The sequence below is a fragment of the Dendrobates tinctorius genome, unplaced genomic scaffold (assembly GCF_039654945.1).
Source record: "Dendrobates tinctorius isolate UK_male_01 unplaced genomic scaffold, ASM3965494v1 ptg000297l, whole genome shotgun sequence".
In the NCBI taxonomy this organism is placed as follows: Eukaryota; Metazoa; Chordata; class Amphibia; order Anura; family Dendrobatidae; genus Dendrobates; species Dendrobates tinctorius.
The window spans coordinates 2,875,263-2,888,452 of NW_027361964.1; the positions used below are offsets into that span (position 1 = coordinate 2,875,263).

The window sequence follows — 13,190 nt, forward strand, 5'->3', positions numbered from 1 at the left end:
TAGTCTCTCTCTTACCCTATGCTGGTCACTGCCATATCACAGTCTATTACAATATACACTAAAACCACAGTCGTCCATAGTTCACATTTCAGATGACACGAATATATCTACATAAATATACATAAAACGCATGACATTATCTACATTACGCGATTACTGTCTTCAGGGACAGGGCGATACAGTCCACACCCTTACACTGCCACCGTCCTGCCCTGACCTCAGCCATATTGAGAACCTTTGGAGGATCCTCCAGCAGATCTATGAGGTGGGGGGCGATTCCAACATCCTGCAAAGAGATTCAAGCAGAAACTTCAAACATTCACCAGTTCAATGGATGCAGAATTATGGCGGTGAAACCATCGACGCTCCGGTGTGACGTGGACTCGGCCTGAGGAGGTTCCTGGTGGAGAAGCTTCTGATGTCAGTAATGTGATGTCACCGATCTCAGCTCCTCACAACCTAGAAAATGTCCGGACTCTCCATCTCCAGGAGAATTTACTGCATCACTTAACCCATAGCAGCTCCTCCTACAGTTGGAGATGGGTCGCACCGCAGTGGAATCCCTGACCGTGGACGAGCAACAAGAACAGGTACACCGGTAGAAGCTGATGGTATTTCTGTGGGAGGAGGTGAGGACACCAGAGCCCCGGTGTCCTTGGCTACGACTACCGTCCTGCCCTCCTCTTACACCCCTACCCTCCTCACACGATACTCTCTCCCCTGAGCTCCATGTGTGCTCGCTTCCTCTCCCCTCTACATGTGTAGCTCTCACTCCTTCCCTTTCCCCCTGCCCTCCATGCATGCTCGCTTCCTCTCCCCTTCACATGTGTAGCACTCGCTCCCTCTCCACCTGCCCTCCTCACACAACACTCCTTCCCCCTGCCCTCCATGCATGCTCTCTTCCTCTCCCCTCCACGTGTAGCACTCGCTCCCGCCCTCTCCCCTTCTCACGACACTCCCTCCCCTGCCCTCCATGTGTGCTCGCTTCCTCTCCCCTCTACAGGAGTAGCTCTCACTCCTTCCCTTTCCCCCTGCCCTCTATGCATGCTCGCTTCCTCTCCCCTCATGTGTAGCGCTCGCTCCCTCCCTCTCCCCCCTACACTCCTCACATGACACTCCCTCCCCTGCCCTCCATGCATGCTCGCTCCCTCTCCCCTCCACATGTGTAGCACTTGCTCCCTCCCCCTGCCCTCTATGCATGCTCGCTTCCTCTCCCCTCCACATGTGTAGCACTTGCTCCCTCCCCTGCCCTCTATGCATGCTCGCTCCCTCTCCCCTCTACAGGTGTAGCTCTCACTCCTTCCCTTTCCCCCTGCCCTCCATGCATGCTCTCTTCCTCTCCCCTCCTCATGTGTAGCGCTCGCTCCCTCCCTCTCCCCTGCTGTTCTCACATGACACTCCCTCCCCTGCCCTCTATGCATGCTCGCTCCCTCTCCCCTCCACATGTATAGCACTTGCCCCCTTCCCCTGCTCTCCGCACATGACGTGCACTCGCTCACTGCTCCGCCTCTCTTTGCTCTTCGCGCATGTGGCGCTGGCTCCCTCCCTCCCCATTTATTACAGGCATGGAGACATTATAAAATATCCGTATATATTTATATACATAATGAACAGTATATACAGAGGTGACTGGACAGCCTGGCCAACAGCAGCATGTGGACACGAGCTAGCTCCACCCACAACAAGGTGAGATGTGGAGGGGTGTATAAGATCTGGACTTGGCCTCTGCAGAAGAGGCAGCTGATACAACCCTCTAGTATAAAAGGGAGCACCGATGTCAGATGTACTGGCCTTCCGTTCTGCTGGGTGTAGCAGTCAGGTGGGATTTGTTGTCCTCTCGCCGGTGGTCGAATGGTCACGAGGGCCTATATAGCTCTGTGCAGTCACTCGTCGGGGGGATTGGCTCTCCGAGTCATGCCCATTGATATGGTGGTCGGATGGTCATGAGGGCCTATATAGCTCTGTGCAGTCACTCGTCGGGGGGATTGGCTCTCCGAGTCATGCCCGTTGATATGGTGGAGGGTGGTCATGAGGGCCTATATAGCTCTGTGCAGTCACTCGTCGGGGGGATTGGCTCTCCGAGTCATGCCCGTTGATATGGTGGTCGGATGGTCATGAGGGCCTACATAGCTCTGTGCAGTCATTCATCGGGGGGATTGGCTCTCCGAGTCATGCCCGTTGATATGGTGGTCGGATGGCCATGAGGGCCTACATAGCTCTGTGCAGTCATTCATCAGGGGGATTGGCTCTCCGAGTCATGCCCGTTGATATGGTGGCCGGATGGTCATGAGGGCCTACATAGCTCTGTGCAGTCACTCGTCGGGGGGATTGGCTCTCCGAGTCATGCTCGTTGATATGGTGGAGGGTGGTCATGAGGGCCTATATAGCTCTGTGCAGTCACTCATCGGGGGGATTGGCTCTCCGAGTCATGCTCGTTGATATGGTGGAGGGTGGTCATGAGGGCCTATATAGCTCTGTGCAGTCACTCATCGGGGGGATTCTCTCTCCGAGTCATGCCCGTTGATATGGTGGTCGGATGGTCATGAGGGCCTACATAGCTCTGTGCAGTCACTTGTCGGGGGGATTGGCTCTCCGAGTCATGCTCGTTGATATGGTGGAGGGTGGTCATGAGGGCCTATATAGCTCTGTGCAGTCACTCATCGGGGGGATTGGCTCTCCGAGTCATGCTCGTTCATATGGTAGTCGGGGGGTCACGAGGGCCTATATAGCTCTGTGCAGTCACTCATCGGGGGAATGGCTCTCCGAGTCATGCTCATTGATATGGTGGTCGGATGGTCACGAGGGCCTACATAGCTCTGTGCAGTCACTCATCGGGGGGATTGGCTCTCCGAGTCATGCCCGTTGATATGGTGGTCGGATGGTCATGAGGGCCTATATAGCTCTGTGCAGTCACTCGTCAGGGGCATTGGCTCTCCGAGTCATGCCCGTTGATATGGTGGGAGGGTGGCCTTGCTCCTGGCCTTATCTCCAGAGTACGCTGAAGGTTCAGATCGTCTCTCATCTTAATTCCTCTTGAAGATTGAAAAGATGCTGTTGCCGCCATCTCTTTGTCTTCGGCGGCTGTCTCTTCTGGTGGGGGTGGATGGTGCAGTCTCGGTCGTCCTTTCCTGCTCTCTCTGGGACTTTAGCTGCTGATTGATAACAATCTGCATATCGTCCTGTGGGTAGAACAGAGAAAAGATCAGCTGGGTCAAAAGAACCGAGACCCTCTTGGGCCTCTACACTGGGCGCAGGTACGTGGGCGCATTGCCTTCCAATCTGTCGCCCACATGGTATCTGCCAGTCATACGAGGAGACCACTTAGATGGCGATTATGGGATTGTACTAAGGACAGAGGTGGCATCCTACATACTGTGTACCACCCCACCACTCACTACGCCCAGTTGGTTTGCAGAGAATCAACTGCTCCAGCTCCAAAGTTCAACTGAACATTTACAGTCAATGGACACCAGACAATGGACTGACCCTCAAATGCCAGAGCTTTAGACACTGCCCAGAAATGCACCATGTCCGGGTCTCACCTGCCAAGCCTCCAGCTCCTGACTCAGTATCACCTTCTGTTCCACTGCGCTGAGGAGCTGACGGCTCATTGACTCCTTCTCCAGACGACATTTTGCCAACTCCAATTCCAATTCTCCTTTTCTGCTGAGTATAGATGGCATTGAACTGATCAGTCTGCACCACCAGTAGTAGACAAGTTACAGAGCAAGAAGTTATACAAGTGTATTGTGGCCTTATTCATTCCCTGCCCCTTCACCAGTTATCCAGGCCCCCGCCATCCGCTCGTACGACTTCCCCAAGTACCCGCCATCCGCTCGTTTGTTGTCCCAGGCACCCGCCATCCGCTCGTACGTCAGCCCTGTCACCCACCATTAGCTCGTCAGTTGTCTCGTGCACCCAGCATCCGCTCGTACATCAGCATCTGCCAGCCACTCATACGGCAGCACTGGTACCCACTAGCCGCTGAAACATCCCGGCCAAATGCCATCTGCTCATACATTGTCCCGGGCACACACCATCAGCTCACACATCGGCCCCGGCATCAACTCGTACGTCGTCCCGGTCACCCGACAGCCACTGGCACTCTTGGGCACCCACCAGCTGCTCGTATGGAGCCTTGGGCACCCACCTGTCTGTCATCTTGGGCACCCACTAGCCGCTCAAATTTTGTCCCAGTCACCTACCATCTGCTTGTACATTGTCCTGGGCACCAGCAATCAACCCTGGCACCCACTCGTACATCGTCTCAGGCACCTGCCCTGCACTCATATGTCGTCTTGGGCACCCGCCAGCTGCTCATACGTCATCTTGGGAAGACACTCATATGTCATCTCGGGCACCCACCATCCAATCGTATGCTGTCTCGGGCACCGGCCATCCGCTCCTACATGTCCCGAGCACCCGCCATCCAGTCGTACCTCATCCCATACACCCGCCATGACATCAACATGATTTTATTCTTCATAGCTCGTTGTATTGACTCACTTCATAATGGCTTCATCACGGTCGGACACCGCTTGTCTCAGGACGCTGTCGCGGTCATTCTGCTGTAACATTTCACGAAGGTTTTGAAGTTCTTCCTGCAAAGATTTGATTTCTATATATTGAAGGTTGTGCTGTGAAGACAGAGAAAGTGAGGTGAGGTGTGGACACCACGTACAGTTAGGTCCATATATATTTGGACAGAGACAACATTTTTCTCATTTTGGTTCTAGACATTACCACAATGAATTTTAAACCAAACAATTCAGATGCAGTTGAAGTTCAGACTTTCAGCTTTCATTTGAGGGTCTCCACATTAACATTGGATGAAGGGTTTAGGAGTTTCAGCTCCTTAACATGTGCAACCCTGTTTTTAAAGGGACCAAAAGTAATTGGACAATTGACTCCAAGGCTATTTCATGGACAGGTGTGGGCAATCCCTTCGTTATGTCATTCTCAATTAAGCAGATAAAAGGCCTGGAGTTGATTTGAGGTGTGGTGCTTGCATTTGGAAGGTTTTGCTGTGAAGGAAACATGCGGTCAAAGGAGCTCTCCATGCAGGTGAAACAAGCCATCCTTTAGCTGCAAAAACAGAAAAAACCCATCCGAGAAATTGCTACAACATTAGGAGCGGCAGAATCTACAGTTTGGTACATCCTGAGAAAGAAGGAAAGCACTGGTGAACTCATCAATGCAAAAAGACCTGGGCGCCCACGGAAGACAACAGTGGTGGATGATCGCAGAATAATCTCCATGGTGAAGAGAAACCCTTCACAACAGCCAACCAAGTGACCAACACTCTCCAGGAGGTCGGCGTATCAATATCCAAATCTACCATAAAGAGAAGACTGCATGAAAGTAAATACAGAGGGTTCACTGCACGGTGCAAGCCACTCATAAGCATCAAGAATCACAAGGCTAGACTGGACTTTGCTAAAAAAACATCTAAAAAAGCCAGCACAGTTCTGGAAGAACATTCTTTGGACAGATGAAACCAAGATCAACCTCTACCAGAATGATGGAAAGAGAAAAGTATGGCGAAGGCGTGGTACAGCTCATGATCCAAAGCATACCACATCATCTGTAAGACACGGCGGAGGCAGTGTGATGGCTTGGGCATGCATGGCTGCCAGTGGCACTGGGTCACTAGTGTTTATTGATGATGGGACACAGGACAGAAGCAGCCGAATGAATTCTGAGGTATTCAGAGCCATACTGTGTGCTCAGATCCAGCCAAATGCAGCCAAACTGATTGGTCCTCGTTTCATACTACAGATGGACAATGACCCAAAACATAAAGCCAAAGCAGCCCAGGAGTTTATTAAAGCAAAGAAGTGGAATATTCTGGAATGGCCAAGTCAGTCACCGGATCTCAACCCAATTGAGCATGCATTTCACATGTTAAAGACTAAACTTCAGACAGAAAGGCCCACAAACCAACAGCAACTGAAAACCACCGCAGTGAAGGCCTGGCAGAGCATCAAAAAGGAGGAAACACAGCGTCTGGTGATGTCCATGAGTTCAAGACTTCAGGCAGTCATTACCAACAAAGGGTTTTCAGCCAAGTACTAGAAATGAACATTTTATTTACAATTATTTAATCTGTCCAATTACTTTTGGTCACTTTAAAAACAGGGTGGCCCATGTTAAGGAGCTGAAACTCCTAAACCCTTCATCCAATGTTAATGTGGAGACCCTCAAATGAAAGTGAAAGTCTGAACTTCAACTGCATCTGAAGTGTTTTGTTTAAAATTCATTGTGGTAAAGTCTAGAACCAAAATTAGAAAAAAGTTGTCTCTGTCCAAATATATATATGGACCTAACTGTATGTATACTCACGTCTATGCCATATTACGGTCTGATAACCGCACTCACCAGATCTTGTAACCTCACAATCTCTACTTCTTTTTCCTTGATCAGTTCTTGCTCTCTTTGTATTTTGTATGAGGTCATGTGACCAGTGGTTTCTGTTCCTTGTCCTCCAAACTGAAGCGAGGGGTTCAGCAAAGTGCTCTGGGATGAGAATGCAAAGCAATTTTATTTTCAGCACTCGAGAGGGAGCACAGTGTTCCACTAGTGGGCACACACTGGATTTCATGCTATTAAGAGGGTCAAAGATACTTCTGAACAATTACTACACAGTTTGCGGGTACGTTTAATCAGATACACTTTATAAAGAACTCGCAGACATCTATGGAGGGGCTTCACTTTGGGGAATCTTTCTATGGGACAGAACCGCAGATCTGTCTGGTTTCTTGAAATGGTTAAAGAAGTAAATAAAAAGATGATGCTGCATACTCATAATGTTAAGTAACTATCGGACCATGCCACCAAAAGACCCACCTGCTCACCGGACCAAGTTTCTCAGCCACAAGCCATAAATATTGCCCACCTAGTTACCCAATGACTAACCTGAGAAAAGTCATATCTGATTATCTTGCCACCGAACCACCAACCAAGTGACCCCACTCCTTACCTGTCTACTAACCAAGGAAACCATTAACCAAGCGAACCTTCACATAGAGAACCCACCTGCTAACCTGACCACCAAATGTGCACGTCATTATTCACAGAACTGATTCTCTTGCTATCCTGGCAACCAACCTACAAACAAAAAAAAACACCAACCAAGTGAACTTTCAAGTAGACAACCAACCTTCCAAAAAGACCCATCTGTTGATCTGTCTATTGACCCACCAACCATGGGACCCACCAGTCAAGAAAAAGACCCACCTTCTGAACTGGCCACAAACCCTTATATTGAGAAGAAGCCCCATAGGTGACATGGCCACCAATCAAGAAAGAGAGCCTGTTGCTCACATGGCTACTGTTTCCTCAAGCAACCCACCAATCAAGAAAAAGACTTGTGCTGACTTGGCCAACAATCCACAAACTAAATGACCCACTAACCAAAAACTAACCTGCAACCAACAGCTCACCAAATAAGCCTACACTAAAAGAACCACCATCTGACAAGACGACAACTGACCAAACAATTGAACAAGAGATCTTCATTTTTCATGATGAGGGCCAAGTGGAGGACTGGTGACAGGGGCCATGTGGAGGACTGATGATGAGAGCCAAGTGGAGGACTGGTGACGGGGGCCATGTGGAGGACTGATGATGAGAGCCAAGTGGAGGACTGGTGACAGGGGCCATGTGGAGGACTGATGATGAGAGCCAAGTGGAGGACTGGTGACGGGGGCCATGTGGAGGACTGGTGACGGAGGCCATGTGGAGGACTGGTGACGGGGGGTCATGTGGAGGACTGGTGACGGGGGTCATGTGGAGGACTGATGATAAGAGCCAATTGGAGGACTTGTGACAGGGGGCCAAGTGGAGGACTGGTGACAGCGGCCATGTGGAGGACTGATGATGAGAGCCAAGTGGAGGACTGGTGACGGGGGCTATGTGGAGGACTGATGATGAGAGCCAAGTGGAGGACTGGTGACGGGGGCCATGTGGAGGACTGATGATGAGAGCCAAGTGGAGGACTGGTGACGGGGGCTATGTGGAGGACTGATGATGAGAGCCAAGTGGAGGACTAGTGACGGGGGTCATGTGGAGGACTGGTGACGGGGGTCATGTGGAGGACTGGTGACGGGGGCTATGTGGAGGACTGATGATGAGAGCCAAGTGGAGGACTGGTGACGGGGGCTATGTGGAGGACTGATGATGAGAGCCAAGTGGAGGACTGGTGACGGGGGCCATGTGGAGGACTGGTGACGGGGGTCATGTGGAGGACTGGTGACAGAGGTCATGTGGAGGACTGATAAGAGCCAATTGGAGGACTGGTGACAGGGGGCCAAGTGGAGGACTGATAAGAGCCAAGTGGAGGACTGGTGACAGAGGCCATTTTGAAGACTGATGATGAGAGCCAAGTGGAGGACTAGTGACAGGGGCCATGTGGAGGACTGATGATGAGAGCCAAGTGGAGGACTGGTGACAGGGGCCATGTGGAGGAATGATGATGAGAGCCAAGTGGAGGACTGGTGACGGGGGCCATGTGGAGGACTGATGATGAGAGCCAAGTGGAGGACTGGTGACGGGGGCCATGTGGAGGACTGATGATGAGAGACAAATGGAGTACTGGTGACGGGGGCCATGTGGAAGACTGATGACAGGGGCCATGTGGAGGACTGATGATGAGTGTCAGGAACTGGGGGGGTGTGGTTGTCCCCAGTTGTCAGGGATTTACTACATCCCACTTTCCTGTTCTGGTTCGGAACTTGCAGCTCTCTGGCGCCCCCTTAACTTCAGGTCAATCAAAGAACTACACCCAGTAGAGTAGTCGCCAGACTGGCTTCCTGGCGTTTACTGGCTATTGGGCACTCTGCAGTGAGGGCAGTAAGTATATCCCCAGTCCCAGGGCGGGTAATACACACATAAAACCTCCGATCCGTCACTGTCAGAGTACCCCAATCCCCCAGAACACTTCGCTGCCACCAGCTCCTCGTTTGATGGTTAAATCAATATCGGGTCAGGAGCCAACCCACATGGTAGCGTAATTAGCGCAGAGGTTGTGGCGCTACGTTTATAGAGCAAGGAAAAATGAAACTAGTAAATTTTATAGATTTACTCCAGAAAATATAGGCAGTGTTTACAAAAATATAAAAGATGTTACAAATGAGACAAGATACAGTATATACAGATAGTTGCAAAATAAATGGATTAAAATATGAAACTTACACATCTCAGTCACTGGCACACCATGTAGAGGAGGGGGGAGGTGAACCTTCCCAGAGCAACCGGACACAATGCACAGCTTTCCATAGCTGATTACCCGGGCAAAAGACCCCCCTTTGTCTGGGCCTCTGAGCTTCATACCTTTGCCCAAAACCGAGGGTCTCCCCCCCCTCGATGACCTCACAGGGTGGGCTCAGCTAGGGAATGTACTACCCTTTTGGAAGTTACTAAAAAACTTCTATTTGTCATAGCTCTGTGTGGAAACCTTGGAAAGACACGACAGGGGTATCATTTTTCTTATTATGACATTACCTTTCTTTTGATACCAAACATTGTGTATCTATGTGTTACTGGGAAGCATATACTGTTCACTTGATTTCTGGTGGGCATAGAAGCCCAAAAATGCCATTGTGAATAGCTTTAATCATGCAGATTCCAAAAATATAAGTTTCCTGCTTCTATGATTATTCTGTGTTATTATATTTGAGTTTGAATGAACAAAGGAGACATGTGCTTCAAACAAAACCTGCGTTAGCTGGTCATATACCACATTCCCGAGGGAGGGGGAAAGAGTTGGATAGAAATACACACAAGCTGGGGGACTGGAGAGGGAGGGGGTTCTACAGTTCAGCTATGAGAGCTCAGTGTGACACTGCACAAACGTGATGGAGGAAGGGCAGCACGAGCTCTGGAAGTGTACAAAGAATGTAAACATATTCATAATTTACTGACAATGAGAGCCAAGTGGAGGACTGGTGACGGGTCCATGTGGAAGACTGATGATGAGAGCCAAGTGGAGGACTGATGATGAGAGCCAAGTGGAGGACTGATGATGAGAGCCAAGTGGAGGACTGATGATGAGAGCCAAGTGGAGGACTGATGATGAGAGCCAAGTGGAGGACTGATGATGAGAGCCAAGTGGAAAACTGATGACGGCGGCCATGTGGAGGACAGATGACGGGGGCGATGTGAAGGATTGATGGTGAGGGCCAAGCGGTAGTACTAATAAGGTAATGGGTTACAGTTGTTGGGGCAGCAGAGCATTGCACAGGCAGTGGCGGTTCCTTACCTCATGTTCTGGGCCTCCTGATGTCTCTTGCATCTCAGAATGCAGGGAGTAGCGGTTTTCTTGCAGAGGAAAGTGACTGTCTCTCAGTTTCAGCTCGTCCTGTAGCTCTATCACTTGTTTCTGCAGAGATCGCTGACTGTCTCTTAGAACCTCAACTTCTAAACCTTTTTCCAGCATCTGAAAGAAACATTTATTTTCATGATGTTACATTCTAAGGAACGATGCCATTATCAGAGGATTATTTACTTCTCATTTGTTTTATGATACAGAAACTACCAAAAAAGTATGTGCCCCCCACATCCACCTCCGGGGGCTTCTCAGTCCTCATCTCCATCTATGGCGCTGTGGCAGTGAGGTGCTGGTATTGGCGCTAGTGCTACGGCGGTGTTTGTGTGTGGTGCTTCATGTTCTCGTTTTGGTCCTTTGCATCCAATCCATTTTGGATGTTGGGGACTGAGCTGGGAATGTGGGGTCTTGTGTTTGGATACTGCCGTGATGGTGCTGATACAATGCTGCCATCATAATGGTGCTGTAATAATGGCAGGCACGGTACTGAATAAAGAACATGCCTTTGACAGCACCCCCAGTCACGAGCTAATAAAAGATATACAATTACTACCACCCACCCATACATGACCCATGTTATTGCAGCCCTATATGGGAAAGGTAATCCACCTCCCATGTTAAACAGCACAATATTAACAACCAGTGTTATGGCCCATAACCCACTCTATGAACCCCTTATCCCACCCCATAGTCGCAGCGGACACAGGCATAGACGCCGCAGGTCCTCCCCCATCCTCCTCAGACGATTCCCGCCATCATTCCCGCTGGATAGTGGAATATGGGTCAATGAGGTGGACTCAGTGGAGGGAGGAATACGGGTCCCTGAGGTGGACTCAGCGGACGGAGGAATATGGGTCCCTGAGGTGGACTCAGGGGACGGTGGAATACGGGTCCCGGAGGTGGACTTAGCGGATGGAGGAATATGGGTCCCGAAGGTGGAATCAGCGGACGGAGGAATACGGGTTGCGGAGGTGGACTCAGCGGACGGTGGAATACGGGTCCCTGAGGTGGACTCAGCGGACGGTGGAATACGGGTCCCTGAGGTGGACTCAGCGGACGGTGGAACACGGGTCCCTGAGGAGGACTCAGTGGACGGAGGAATACAGATCCCTGAAGTGGACTCAGCGTACAGTGGAATACGGGTCCCTGAGGTGGACTCAGCGGACGGTGGAATACGGGTCCCTGAGGTGGACTTAGCGGACAGAGGAATACGGGTCCCGGAGGTGGACTCAGCGGACGGAGGAATACGGGTCCCGGAGGTGGACTCAGCGGACGGAGGAATACGGGTCCCGGAGGTGGACTCAGCGGACGGAGGAATACGGGTCCCGGAGGTGGACTCAGCGGACGGAGGAATACGGGTCCCGGAGGTGGACTCAGCGGACGGAGGAATACGGGTCCCGGAGGTGGACTCAGCGGACGGAGGAATACGGGTCCCGGAGGTGGACTCAGCGGACGGAGGAATACGGGTCCCGGAGGTGGACTCAGCGGACGCTGGAGTACGGGTCCCGGAGGTGGACTCAGCAGACGGTGGAATACGGGTCCCGGAGGTGGACTCAGCGGACGGTGGAATACGGGTCCCTGAGGTGGACTCAGCGGACAGTGGAATATGGGTCCCTGAGGTGGACTCAGTGGACGGTGGAATATGGGTCCCTGAGGTGGACTCAGCGGACGGTGGAATATGGGTCATTGAGGTGGACTCAGCGGACGGTGGAATACGGGTCCCGGAGGTGGACTCAGCGGACGGTGGAATACGGGTCCCTGAGGTGGACTCAGCGGACGGTGGAATATGGGTCCCTGAGGTGGACTCAGTGGACGGTGGAATATGGGTCCCTGAGGTGGACTCAGTGGACGGTGGAATATGGGTCATTGAGGTGGACTCAGCGGACGGTGGAATATGGGTCAATAAGGTGGACTCAGTGGACGGTGGAATATGGGTCCCTGAAGTGGACTCAGTGGACGGTGGAATATGGGTCAATGAGGTGAACTCAGTGGACGGAGGAATACGGGTCCCTGAGGTGGACTCAGCGGACGGTGGGATACGGGTCCCTGAGGTGGACTCAGCGGACGGTGGGATATGGGTCTCTGAGGTGGACTCAGCGGACGGTGGAATACGGTTCCCTGAGGTGGACTCAGCAGATGGTGGAATACGGGTCCCTGAGGTGGACTCAGCGAATGGTGGAATACGGGTCCCTGAGGTGGACTCAGCGGATGGTGGAATACGGGTCCCTGAGGTGGACTCAGCGGACGGTGGAATACGGGTCCCTGAGGTGGACTCAGCGGACGGTGGGATACGGGTCCCTGAGGTGGACAGTGGGATATGGGTCTCTGAGGTGGACTCAGCGGACGGTGGGATACGGGTCCCTGAGGTGGACTCAGCAGATGGTGGAATACGGGTCTCTGAGGTGGACTCAGCGGACGGTGGGATATGGGTCCCTGTGGTGGACTCAGCGGACGGTGGGATATGGGTCTCTGAGGTGGACTCAGCGGACAGTGTGATACGGGTCCCTGAGGTGGACTCAGCAGATGGTGGAAAACGGGTCCCTGAGGTGGACTCAGCGGACGGTGGGATACGGGTCCCTGAGGTGGACTCAGCGGACAGTGGGATATGGGTCTCTGAGGTGGACTCAGCGGACGGTGGGATACGGGTCCCTGTGGTGGACTCAGCGGACGGTAGGATATGGGTCTCTGAGGTGGACTCAGCGGACGGTGGGATATGGGTCCCTGTGGTGGACTCAGCGTACGGTGGGATATGGATCTCTGAGGTGGACTCAGCGGACGGTGTGATACGGGTCCCTGTGGTGGACTCAGTGGACGGTGGGATACGGGTCCCTGCAGTGGAGTCAGCGGATGGTGGGATACGGGTCCC

General features: G+C 52.0%; 1 protein-coding gene across 6 annotated transcripts in view; it reads right to left on the minus strand.

The window, feature by feature from the left end:
• Nucleotides 1–1,570: 1,570 nt before the first annotated feature.
• The window catches only part of BICDL2 (BICD family like cargo adaptor 2), a 40,783-nt gene continuing 29,163 nt past the window's right edge, over nucleotides 1,571–13,190 (minus strand). For 4 of the 6 annotated variants that reach the window (XM_073560517.1, XM_073560519.1, XM_073560518.1 and 1 more), the window contains exons 6-10: nucleotides 10,259–10,435; nucleotides 6,379–6,516; nucleotides 4,507–4,637; nucleotides 3,543–3,696; nucleotides 1,571–3,179 (exon numbers count right to left, since the gene is read on the minus strand). In XM_073560517.1, the coding sequence (XP_073416618.1) occupies nucleotides 3,024–3,179; nucleotides 3,543–3,696; nucleotides 4,507–4,637; nucleotides 6,379–6,516; nucleotides 10,259–10,435 (756 nt within the window). In that variant the 3' untranslated portion in view covers nucleotides 1,571–3,023. The remainder of the gene's footprint in view (nucleotides 3,180–3,542; nucleotides 3,697–4,506; nucleotides 4,638–6,378; nucleotides 6,517–10,258; nucleotides 10,436–13,190) is intronic. The other 2 variants (XM_073560522.1, XM_073560523.1) reach the window with 1 other exon arrangement.